A 13358-nucleotide genomic window follows, 5' to 3' on the forward strand; every position below is an offset into this window, starting at 1 on the left:
GTTCCAGTAGGGACAGGCCACAACAATAATTCCTCTCCAGAATTCTAAAGTGCCTTTCTGTCATCCAAGGCCAGTGCTGCCCAAGGAGATGCACACGGCTACGGAGATAAGCCTCACCCTCTCACAGCCTGGTGCAGAGAACACAGCTTTCAGCACCCATGACATTTCACCACTGTTGAGGGTAAGAAAAATGGGTGGAGATGCATAAACACTTCTACCAGGAAAAGATAACAGCCAGAATATAATTATGGACATTGAATGCCAGCCAAAGCCCCTGGATCAATACCCTTGCTTTATGGAAAAAGCAAGTAAAGGTGCCTATTGGTAAACATTTAACTGAACATGTTGCAAATGTCTACCCAATGACAAGTACTGTGCCGCTGCAGCCATTCAATCAAAGGTCTCATGATGTAAAGAAAGCTGCTTATTGAGTTAACCACCTAATATATTTATATAGATGTATAATGGATGATAATTTAAGCATACCCTCTCTACTAAAAACCTTTCAGAGAACATTAAATCCTAGAGAAAATGGAGATCATCTTCAGTACAAAATTGGGGCATAAGTTTAAATTCTATCTATCAAAGCACAATTTCGCAAGGAGGCATTCCACGGGCCTATCTAGAAATCTATCATGGGGCCAGACTATTTCTTGTAGCCAAGAAAGGTCAGAGAAGAGTTGGAGGTATTTTTAAAAAGACAATTCACAGGGATGCCTAGGTGGCTCAGTCTATTGAGTGTCTGGCTCTTGGTTTCAGCTCAGGTCATGATCTCAGGGTCATGGGATTGAGTCCGTATCATGTTCGCACTGGGCTTGCACTGGGCATGGAGCCTCTTTGGGATTTTCCCCCTCCCTTTCCCACTGCCCTTCCTCACTCCTCAGCTCACATGCTAGCTGTCTCAAAAAAAAAAAAAAAAAAAGCCAATATTGTTGAAGAGAAAAGGTGAGTTAAATTCTCTCTGGACATGAACAGCTCTAGCCAGGGGGATAAAGGTTATTCCATAACCTTTATTAGCACCATTTTTCATACTCAAAGCCTGAGAGAAAATGCAGGACTTTAAAGCAATCAAGCTATGGATAAGTGAGACCATTAAGGTTCCCAATAAAAATTGAAGTGGCTCCAGCAACTGAGTGGCTCAGTCAGTCAGTTGCGTCAGACTCTTGATTTTGGCTCAAGTCTTGGTATCAGGGTCTGAGATCAAGCCTTACATCAGGCTCTGCACTCAGCAGGGAGTCTGCTTGGGATTCTCTCCTTCTTCCTCTGCCCCTCCCCCTCCTTACATGTATACATGCGCTCTCGGTCTCTCTCTCTCAAATATATAAACAAACATAAATTACATTAAAACTAAATTAAATTTAATTAATTAAAATCTTGGAAAAAATGGAAGTAGCATCAGGAAATATGACACAAAGGTTCTGACGTCGGGATCAGGAAAGCTGGGCTTCGGTGGCTGTTCTCAGAGGGGCCAACATGATGTGAGGCAAGGAACTCAGTAGCTGGGGCCTCTTTCTCCTTGTCTCTAACATGATCTCACAAAAATGACTGCAAGGGAGAGGGGAGGAATTGATCGCAGGGAACTTACTGGGCGTTGGAACTCCTCTATCAGTTTCGGGTGTAAACAGTCATCAAAAACCCCTCAAGCCAAACACTTAAGATCTGTGCATTTTGTTGTATGTTAATTATACTTTAATTAAAAACAAACAAAAGAATGGTTTCTAAGGTTTCTTCTGGCACTGTGGTTCTGTGACAACTCTCCACATGAGGCCCTCGTCCCTCTTCATGCAACAGCCTTGTTCCTGAAGTGGTGAGAGAATACTGTACATTTAAAATGTTATCAGTAGTCCTCCATGAAAGCAGAATTAACTCAAAGATGCTTCCTTTCCCACCAGCCTTCAGCTGTTCATTTCTGTATCTGTGCCTGTTCCAACCTACTCTCACTATCATCGGCAAATCAAGCATTTGTAAATCTCTCTTCTCTATGCCCACACTCGTAATCAGGGTAAATATTTTAACAGTTAAGATTAATAATAATGCTTGGTTGTTCTTTATAAATAATCTGCGCTGGTGATAGTAAGAATAATAAACAATAACTCCTACCATAACTGCTATTGAACATTTATTATGTGCCAAGAACTGTTCTGAACACTTCGTGTGCATTATCCTGATTAATCCATGCAACATTCCTAAGGCATAAGAATTATTTTCTTCACCACATCGTGAGTCATCATAAGCCCCTCCCTCCCAACCTTCCCTCTCCAGGTATTCCATTAATCTTGAGTAAATCTGGATCCTGGATTTTTCTAGAAGCTGAGCTCAGCTGCTCTGTGGTTCTCTGGTTTCCTGCTCCTCCTTGTTGATATTGCCCATTAATATTGCCAAGAGTGGGAAGAACTGGTGAAATAAATATTAGGCTGGTAAATGATGGGAACCAGACCACTGGTTACCTCTTCTACAGCTAATGGGCTGAAATTATTTTACAAGAGCCCTCTCCACAAGAGTGACCACGTTTTACTCATAATCACAAGATTGGAAATTGCCTAAAGAGGTTCTCTCCTTCAGCCCTCCTTTTGTTTCAAGAATGAGATGTATTGAAAGTAGCTGACACAGACGTTTCCCTGTCATAGCCTCAAAAGGAATCACTGGAAGTTTCCCTGGGGAATGCACGTCCTTTTCTCACAATTCAACCCAACTATTTAGTAATTACTTCCTGCATTCTTGCTCTACTCAAGGCACTCCAAAGGTATGCCACGTACACAAATGTGAATAAATTTCCAACTCTATCTTTGAGTTTACAGTTTTGTTGGAAGAAAAATATTTAAATTTTGATAAGTACAGTGACACAGAAAGATGTTCAGACAATTTATTAACATATTTTATTTAGCAAGCAGAATAGATGCTCAACTGTTCAAAATACCACCACCAGCCACTGATGAGTTGCTGACACTGCTGTCAATATACACCATGGTGCGGTCGTGTCTGAAAGCCGGACACATTTCCTTAGGGCATTCTAGGATATTACAAAGCAAAATGCAATATGTGCTATAAAAGCCAGAAAGCTGAAATACACCAGGGCACGAGGACTGAAGAAATCATACCAAGCCAGGAAGGTTTGGAAAGGCTTTTCTCATGGCAAAATGTGTACTGGAAACTGGCATTTTCCCCCATGATTTAAGTATGACTCCTACTTCTCTAGCTTTTCAAAGACACAGACATAGAGCCTCATCCTGCAAGCTCTACATGCAACTGTCCACAGACTTCACAACTCACAAGAAGACTGTTTCTCCCACCAAGCCATCCCTTCTTTACAATGAGCAACCTCAATGCCTTTTTTCTTCATGGTGTGCATTTTCCATGCTTTAAATCATTTTTGCTGGGTTCCTCTGGACTTTATCCAAGTTTCCATGTCATGCTTAAACTGTATGGGCCCAAAGTGAAGATGGTGCTTTAACAAAGGCCTCCAGAGGTGAAACATAATACAAAGATTCCTCTGCGGCTGGAGGAGGTTATACTACTGCCGAAGAAAATTAATAAACTTTCAACAGTTTTACCTAAGTGCTTTTTAATTAATATATTTACCAAAATGCTCACCCAAAGAGGGCCAGAGCATGTGTGGAATTGGAGCTGGAAGAGGGAATGTTCTTCCTATAATTTAGCCCACATGAACAGTGATCAAAAGTTCAGTGACCAATACTTTGGCCAAATTTCTGGGACCCAGATGAATACTTTAGGCAAATGAAAGCCTGTGGTATATAAGGCCCCTATAAAAGTTACATTTACGTGAATTTGAGCTGGTGGTCTTAGGAAGGTTTGAAGTAGAAGCGGGGGGGCAGGGAAGGCAAGGGGACCAGATGTGAACATAACCAAAAACACTACTGCAGTTGGCACTTCAGAGTACCTTTGTTGGCAAACTTAGCATGGACCCAGAGATTTAATAGATGAAAACACAAAGCTACCCTCTGATGACTAAAGACAGCACACATGAAGCACACAGCCAGGGGAGGATTAAGCAAATGCAAGCTATTATTTTATCAGCAGTATAGTTGTGATGGACAAGCACAGTGATAAATGAAGGGAAAACTTAGTCATAGCGTGTCAGACACAGAAGGGAGTGTGGGAAGGACTCCATTCCCAGGCCTCACGTTTCAACACAAGGACATGCGTCCCTGAAGTGGCACCCCCGACCTGGCTCGGGCTGCTCTGCTGGGCATGGCCACACTGGCTTTCCTCTTTTCCAGTCTGCTTGCCTACAGACAGGGTACTTTTTGGCCATGGATTAGGCTGTGGGTATCTGTGTTGTGGAGGTCACAGCAGTCCAGCTGGGCAGGTAGCTGGATGGGTAAGTCTGTCTAGCTTGGAAATGGAATTTTAGCCCACTAAGGCTGTGCACCCGAGTATTCCCCAGTCCAGCTTATGGCAATTGCAGAACATTTTCTCTGCTCTCTTTCTGCCTGTTTCACAGCTGGCTGTATACTCTAAAGGACAAGAAAGAAATCATACTGACCCCCTTCTCCTAAATCCCAAGAGGAATTTCAGATGCCGTCTCTCCCCAGAATGCCCACTTGAAGTGGCCATGGCCTCCTCCTTAACAATTATGGATGCAAACAAAGTGAAAAGCCATCTCAGTGGCCTCCAGGCAGCAGAGAGAGCACATAAGAAATGGTTGTTGCCCACTCCCCAACCTCGTATCCCTGGGAATATGACTACAAGGACAAAATAACAAATTTTTTTCTTTGCCTTCCCTGAAGGCACATGGATTTTAACTGCATACCTCCTCTGATAGTCAAGCAGCCATCAGGCTGCTTCTTTACCATGAAGAATTAGAGAACCTCAAGTAAAGTCTTTATGCTACAGAGCAAGAAAGTATGGCTTTGCCCCAAGAACCTATCCAAGCAGTACAGTCAGCATCTTCACACTCAAAGGCAGAACTCTCAAGTTCTGTCTTCTGTTCTAATGCAACACATTCCAATCAGTAACAGTGACTCAGTCATGGCACTGAATCTTCAGACAGGAAGGTGGATCAGACTCCAGGTGAGGCGTGGACAAATTATACACAGTTTGTAAAAGTCCCCAGGTGGGGTGACTGGGTGGCATAGTCAGTTAAGTGTTTGACTCTTTTGGCTTAGGTCATAAGCTAGGAGTCCTGGGATCAAGCACCACATTGGGCTCCATGCAAAATCTGCTTGAGATTTTCTCTCCCCCTACCTCTGCCCCTCTCAGTCAAGCTCTGCCTCTCAAACAAATAAATAAATCTTAAAAAAAAAAAAAAAAAAAAAAGTCCCCAGGTAAGATTCTGAATCACATGTGTAAGGGGTCAAGCCCAGATAGGAATCCAGGTGTTGTAACTCAGTAGAGATATGAACATGGACACATTGCTGTCTAAAGCCTCAGTATCTTTATCTATAAAATGGAGATTTAAAAAAGCCAATCTACCTTTTAGGCTTATCCACAGGACTAACTAAGATAACATTTAGATCAAGATTTTCCCTGACTTCAAACATCCAGTGACTTCTGTGTCAATTCAGGAAAGGCTAAGATATGTTGCAATAACAAATAACACCAATGTTTCAGTGGCTTAACAACAAAAAAAAAAAGTTTATTTCTTTCTTAAAACAAGTCCACTGAGGATCCAAGTAACTCTCCAGGACACCTGTCCTCCCTACACAGAAATCCTGAAATTGCCAAATGAGGCCTATTCTGAGCTCAGTGGCAGAGGAAGGGATCACTTGAAGGTCTCAAATGCAACTAAATATTCCCACATGGAAGTAACATGTGTCACTTCTGTCCACAATTCTCCTCTTCCCTGAAGCGTGCATAAATAAAATCCAATAAACAACCAAGACACTCTATATAGCTGAGAGAAGATAGTCTAAAATGGGCAAGTTCCTAAGCAGGAAGTGGAAATTACCTCCCCTCCTCCAAAAAGCAAAACCCAAGCAATAAGACATGCCTATCATAGGAGAGCACTTGATGGCTCTATGTCCTAACAGTACCAACCACCACTGCAGCCACTGCAGTAAGACTGAAAGCAGCATGGCAAAATACAATTGACACTAAAGGAATCTGCACTAAAAGCATATCTTAGTTGGTTTTCAAGGATGAACTACTATTACTCTGGGCTTTCTCTACCAGAAGGTACTGGACCTACTGACTCTGTGTAAACAGGAAAAGTGATTAAACTGAGCTGAGTGTAAAGGTCCTAAGAATGAACATGATACAACGATGCACATTTTGGACACTCTGTACCTCCTATGTACATTCCCCTCCTCCCTTTTGGTTCTGAAGCTAGAAATAGCTGGACGTCTCGGGAGGCTGCAAGTGAACATCCAATGGCCTACACTGATTTTTAAAAACTTGAAACTCGGGGATCCCTGGATGGCTCAGCGATTTAGCGCCTGCTTTTGGCCCAGGGCGCAGTCCTGGAGTCCTGGGATCGAGTCCCGCATCAGGCTCCCAGAATGGAGCCTGCTTCTCCCTCTGCCTGTGTCTCTGCCTCTCTCTCTCTCTCTCTCTCTCTCTCTCTCTATCATGAATAAATAAAAATCTTTAAAAAAAAAAAAACTTGAAACTGATTTTTCTCTGATCCACCCTGAAAAAAAGAAAAAATCGCTACCAAAATAAACAGACTCCTGACCCAGTAGGTTCCCCGTAACCCCACAACCCTGTGACAGCTACCTGTGTCCTGTGCTCCAAAGCAGGCTGACTAGCCCCACTGAGGGAGGTCGTCCCTATAGATGTACTGCTAACAGCAGTCCCCGGAACCCTTACAGAGGAGTGGCCTACAGAGTAATCCAACAGATAAGCAACTCCTTTTTATTAAGTTGTGTTTTAACCAAATAAACACTGAAAACCAAAGTTAAAAAGTATAGAAGGAAGGAAAGTGTTGAATCTGAGGGCCCTGTTGACTTAACCAAAACATAAAACTATTGTACCTGACTTCCCAGAGGACTTCATATATACTTCTTTTCTCTTTCTTTCTGCATAAATAATATGCCCACATTTCTGCCTCTCAAGACTCTTTCTCTCTCAGTAGGGTTTTTCCTGCTTTGATTAATCATATTTTGGTTTAGTTTCTCAGCAGGGATGACTCACATTCCCAGTGCTTGGAATACACACATCATACCACTCCCTTCCGTGTTTGTTTTTCAGAAGTTCCCGAATACTGACCTGAAATCAGCCTCAGAAGGTGTGAGTGATGTCTCTGCTGCCAGATCCTCGGAAGAGCAGATCTCTGGCTTCATTTCTGCCCAGGAGCCCACTGCGATCGTGAAGGTAGAGGCTGGCATCGGCATAGTTACATAGTAATGCCAACTTGCACGCCCTATAAACAGAAGGAGAGAAACAGCCACAATGAAATCAAGGAAGGGTTTCTGGACCTTACTCTGGTTTTTCTCTCTAGGCACTTGAAGAACTTGTGTGATAAAATGGTATGAGCTATTCTTGGGTTGGGGGGGGGGTCATATCTACCACAGGGGCATCACTGTAGGTCTCAGGGAGAGCACAGAGGGCTGCTGGTTTTAGGTGGTCTTCTGTATCTCCTTGAAGACCAGGAATCAGTTTAAAGCGCTTCAAGTAGGCTATCAACAAAGGGTGGTAACTGAGGTGGTCACATATGGGCTGCAAATATGCAAGGGGGCAGGCTGCATGCTGCTACATAGACAAGAACATGTTTTCTTCTTACTTAATGCCTAGCACAGTGTTTGGCACAAAAAAAAGGATGCTCTACTGAATGAACGAATGACCAAATGAATGATTGCTTCTTTGGTGCTAAACTGTTTTGTCTACATTCAATTTAAGTCACTCATAGTCAAATGGCTATGGTAGAGAACAATGAGACTAGGGAAGGAAGATACCTGGGTTTCAGTCTCAACTCTGAAACTAATTAGCTGTGGAAGCTTAGATTTATCCCTCATCCTTTTTATCTGTTTATGTACTGGGCTAGTCCCCCATTCCTTACTGAGCAGATGAAAACCAAGCCTGGAGAGGTTCAGGGATGCTGAGGACTCTCCATGAGTTTGTAACCGGCCAGGAATTTCAGCAGGGGCTCCCTGCCCCAGCTGAGGGTGTGCAATCCACTGAGGCCAAACCATAGTGACGGTGTTTACCAAAAGAACAAATGATTGATGGCTTATAACACTATCCTTCCTGAATTCTAAGATGGGAAAATGCTTTTAATGTTTCTGAAATCTGAATGTGTCATATGACCTGATCTAATACAGTATTTTTTTTTTTGAGCATCTGCTATAAATTGATGGGAGTGCCTGAGGGAAACTGATATGACCTCATATAATAGAACACACTTCCATGGAAGGAACTTCCATTCCATGAATACCCCCTCGTCTCTCTTTCAGCCCCTTACTAACTCCTTTGCAAGAGCTATTCCTCTCATTCTTGTTAAAAGTTTTAGATGGTCAGACACTCATGGAGTGGCCTGTGATTGTCCAATTTGGTCAATGAGTGGATAAGACGTCAAATTCAGGATCGAAATAGTAACCATGCCCATATTGGCCAGCAGATCTAACATGACATTTTTCAAAATGTTTTACCACTAAAAATGAAAAATAAAGGTTAGATTTTGATCTCCCTATGCTTTGTCTCTCAACTAATTCTGGACTCAGGAAGGTAGAGGGGTCATTATTTATTATCCCCTGAATCTCTACCAACTTAGATCCAAAGAAATACATTACAGGACTCCTCCAATGAAAAACAAAACTTTATTTTTTTTTTAAGATTTATTTATTTATTCATTTAGAGAGAGCAAGAGAGAGGCAGAGACACAGGCAGAGGGAGAAGCCGGCCCCATGCAGGAAGCCCGATGTGGGACTCGATCCCGGGTCTCCAGGATCACACCCCAGGCTGCAGGCGGTGCTAAACCTCTGCACCACCAGGGCTGCCCGAAAAACAAAACTTTAAATCAAAATGTAAGCATAGGGAAAAATATATACCACATTTAAATAAATATGACATGACATCAAGTTTTGAAGTCCCTAGAGGGGATCCCTGAAGAAGGAATGTAGAAGGGCATGCTCACAACTAGTGGAAGCCCATCACAGAAGCAGCCATGCTCTCAGACTTGCTCTAAGTTCATCCTGCTTGTGCAGTCAGAATGGCCACTCTTGACATCAGTCTCGCCACAGCTAAGAAGTGAAAGTGCACTTCTTTTTAAATGTTGGAGCCAGGCCAGTGATATGTGTAGCTTCTACGGAGCTTGAAAGAAAGCCACAGCTTTAAAGAGAACTGCCGATCTGATCCCCAGCCAGTAAGAAGCAACAGACAGTCACAGCAGTCTTGATAAAGGCATGATACAGATCCCACACTATGTGCTGCACTGAGCCCACTTCCCTTGTTTTTCCACCTTCCCTTCACTACCTCATCCTCTGCAACCTGACACCTCCCCAAGGTTCCTCCACAAGAACTTCACCTTGGACTGGACATGATGAGAGGATGAGAGGTTGGGGGGCAGCGGTACAGATGGAAGAAGAAGAAAGGAGTTGTGGGAAAGGAATTAACTCTTTGGAAAGGTTTGTTTTAAAAGAAAAAGCTTGACTAACTGAATTCACTTAATCAAAGGGCTGTGGCCTGGTCATTCTTCCTCTGAAGGATATTCTGGAGTGTTTACCATAGGCCACTGAATTTTCCTGTTAAAAACTTCAGTCACTTGGGCATCAATAAACAAACAGTGATGGTGAGGCTTTCAGGTACAAATGGAAGAGTGGACACATGAGGCTACTTTTGTTTCCTCCCCAAACCCAATTAAAGGATAGTGAAAGGATTCTTTTTTTTTTAATTTTTAAGTAATCTCTACCCCCAATGTGGGGTTTGAACTCACAACCCAGAGATCAGAGTCACACACTCCCCCAACTGAGCCAGCCAGGCACCTTGTAAAATGATTTTTTTCAAAATCCATAAACCAAGAACAGGGAGAATAAAATAGGAGACAACAGCTGTACAATACTGGAAACTAATGCAGATGGAGGCAGGGAAATGGCACGGCCGACCTGAATCCGAAATTAGCAGTGGAGAGACAGGAGCCACCTCATCTTAACCTATAGAAACTCCAAAAGGATGGGGGTGGAAGAAGCTCAAAACTCAGCAGGCCTGGTGGAAAGACTACCTAAAAAGGACTTAGATCCCCAGACAGATTCCCCTATTCCACATATCTGGGCTATTTCTCCATCCCCCCAAACCCCAGTAAATACCTGGAGATTCATTTTCTATAGAGAGTAAAAGAGAGGGCCTCTAGACTGGGGGCTGCGTGAGGAGGAGGAGGGGGAAACAGCACAGTTGAATGCAAATGAATGAGATTAGATGAACACATGCATATCAGATGCTGAGACCACCAGCCATCTTCTCTTATTTGGTTCCCAGAATGTGGGCAATCGGCTTTTACCCTCCAGGCAGAGGAATGAAAAAATGCTCAAGAGAAGACAACTAAGGAGACTCATGTCAGAGTGTCCAATGATCAGGAGGTGTTCTAATATCAGCCCATGATGAAACTTACAATAGAGAAGCCCTATGCAGGCACTCAGAGCTTCCAATCAGCATTTTAGTGTCCCTCCCTCCCCACACCATTCCTTAATGCTGGCAGACAAATCAAGCTCCTCCAGCACCTCTAGAAAGCCCCTTTTGTGACCCTGAGAGACCAAAATAAACAGAAACAAGCAACTTGGAGGTCAGTGGTCTTGCAAGGGGAAGAAAACTTCAAAGAACACCAAACACATACCACTAAGAGCTAAGTACTGCTGTGCTGAAATAAGAATAGCATAATATAAAAAAGGAGCATTCCAAAGTAAAGAGAATGAAAAATATAATGGAAGAAAAGAAAAACTCAATAAAAGTGTGAGATGGGATATAAAGCTGGAGAAGTCTCCTAGAAAGTAGAGCAAAAAGAAAAAAAAAAGAAAAAGAGGGAAAAATAGAAACCAGCTCAGCAGGTCCAATAACCAACTAATAGAAGCTCCAGAGAAAGATTACAGAGAAAACAGAAGGGAGAAAAGCATAAGCTGAAAAAATTGTGAACATTTCCCCAAATTTAAGGGCCCATGATCTTCCAGCTTGAAATGGCACATAATAGCCAGGACACTGGATACAAATCAATCCACATCGAGATACATCACTATGAAATTCAGAACCCTAGGGACAAAGACAAGATTCCACAAGCTTCCAGAAAGAGGAGAAAAAAAAAAATCACATATAATAAGGACATTTTCAGACATGCAGTTTCACAAAAAATTCACCTCCCACGTATCCTATTCTCTGGAAGCTACTTAAGTATGTAAAATATGCTTCAAAAAGATATAGTAAACCAAGAGGAAGGCAGGCAAGCCAATACAAGAGAGAAGCAAAGGGAACCTGTAGAATAATGGAGGCGGGAGATCCCAGGAGCTAGCTGTGTACCCAGGAGAGAGGGCAACCCTGCTCTTCAGAGCAGCTCCCAGAGCCTGCGGAGAGACTGTGTCGGAGGAGAGAAATTACAGGAAACCTGATGTATTTGACCATCTTAGAAGATTTAAACAACCTTCCAAGCCTCTGGGGTTGGTAAATACTTAGAAAACTGAGCAAAGGGCAGCGCAGGTGGCTCAGGAGTTAAGCGCCGCCTTCAGCCCAGGGCCTGATCCTGGAGACCCCAGTCCCATGTCAGGCTCCCTGCATGGAGCCTGCTTCTCCCTGTGCCTGTGTCTCTGCCTCTCTCTCTCTGTGTCTCTCATGAATAAATAAATAAAATCTGAAAGAAAGAAAGAAAGAAAGAAAGAAAGAAAGAAAGAAAGAAAGAAAGAAAGAAAGAAAGAAAGAAAGCCAAACTAAGAGGAAAAACAAACAATAACACAATGATTAACTCCATGAAAAACATTGTACAGAAATAATCATGTAATCACAGTTGTACAAGAGTCTGCTTTTAATACCACAGATATATTATAAAGAATATTGATCTAATCAAGGTCATGATATTAATTACATCAGGAAGATGGGATTTGTGGAAGGGGGTATGTGTATAATGGCGGGGTGGAGAGAGCTAAGTCCCTACCTGTCAGAGTGGGAAGATCAACCTTGAACAACTATGCATCTTACTGAACAACGTGGACATACGTGTCAGGTAATTAGCTAAAGCAGGTAAAAGTAGTTACATCTGAAACAGAAGAAATACAGTACATGTACTGAGGACTGCTATTTTGGGGAGGAGTCTATGAAGCCCAGTAGAACCTTTGACTCTTTGAATATGTGCCTTTCTAGTTTAAAAAAAAAAAAATCAGTCAATTAATTAAAAGGTGATGTTACAAAGAATAGTATTTCTGGTCCTGAGGTAATATTAAAATGATAAGACATACCTCAGAAGGAAGAGGAAAATTAGAGACAAGGAAGAGGCACTAATGCATTAGAAAATTCTTTTAAGAATAAAACATTGACAATGCTTTTGGATATGACATGTAAAGCACACGCAACAAAAGCAAAAATACACAAGTGGGACTACATCAAACGAAACTAAAAAGCTTCTGCACAGCAAAACAAAAACAAAAACCATCAACAAAATGAAAGGGCAACTCACAGAATAGGAGAAAATATTTGCAAACCACATATCTGATAAAGAATTAGTATCCAACATATATAAAGAACTCATACAACTCAACAGCAAAAAATATGATTAAAAATGAGTAAAGAACCTGAATAGACATTTTTCCAAAGGAGATATTCAAATTGCCAACAGATACATGGAAGGTGTTCAACATCATTTACCATCAGGGGAATGTCAATCAAAAAACCACAGTGAGATATCATCTTCCACCTGTCAGAATGGCTAGTATCAAAAAGACAAGAAACAAGTGCTGGTAAGAACGTGGAGCAAAAGGGAGCCCTTGTGCATAATTGCTGGGAATGTAAATTGGTGCAACCACTATGAAAAACAGTATAGAAGTTCCTCAAAAAGTTAAAATAAAACCACCATATGATTCAGCAATGTCTCTTCTGGGTATATACCTAAAGGAAATGAAATCATGATCTCAAAGAAATTTCAACATTCTTATGTTCATTGAAACATTATTCACAATGGCCAAGACATGAAAACAACTTAAATGTCCATCAACAGAAGAATGGATAAAGAAATGCAGTATATATGCACAATGGACTACTACTCAGCCATAAAAAAGGGAAATCCTGCCATTTGGACGACATGAATGGACACTGAAGGCATTATGCTAAGTGAAATATGTCAAATACTGAATGGTCTCACATATTTGTGGAATCTAAAAAGCCATCAATCTCATTGAAACAGATTATTGGTGTCTGCCAGCAACAGGAGCAGGGGAGGTGGCAGAGAAATGGGTAAAGGGGGTCAAAGGGTACAACCCAGTTGTATCAAGTTC

General features: G+C 42.1%; 1 protein-coding gene across 18 annotated transcripts in view; it reads right to left on the minus strand.

The window, feature by feature from the left end:
* The window catches only part of LOC121484097 (aminopeptidase O (putative)), a 337984-nt gene that overhangs the window by 248365 nt on the left and 76261 nt on the right, over positions 1 to 13358 (minus strand). For all 18 annotated transcript variants that reach the window (XR_005985940.1, XR_005985938.1, XR_005985937.1 and 15 more), the window contains one exon: positions 7168 to 7321. Coding sequence is in view for 10 of the 18 variants with exons in the window: in XM_041742812.1 (XP_041598746.1) it covers positions 7168 to 7321 (154 nt within the window). In the remaining 8 variants the exon portion in view is untranslated. The remainder of the gene's footprint in view (positions 1 to 7167; positions 7322 to 13358) is intronic.

This window comes from Vulpes lagopus, chromosome 2 (genome assembly GCF_018345385.1).
Source record: "Vulpes lagopus strain Blue_001 chromosome 2, ASM1834538v1, whole genome shotgun sequence".
In the NCBI taxonomy this organism is placed as follows: Eukaryota; Metazoa; Chordata; class Mammalia; order Carnivora; family Canidae; genus Vulpes; species Vulpes lagopus.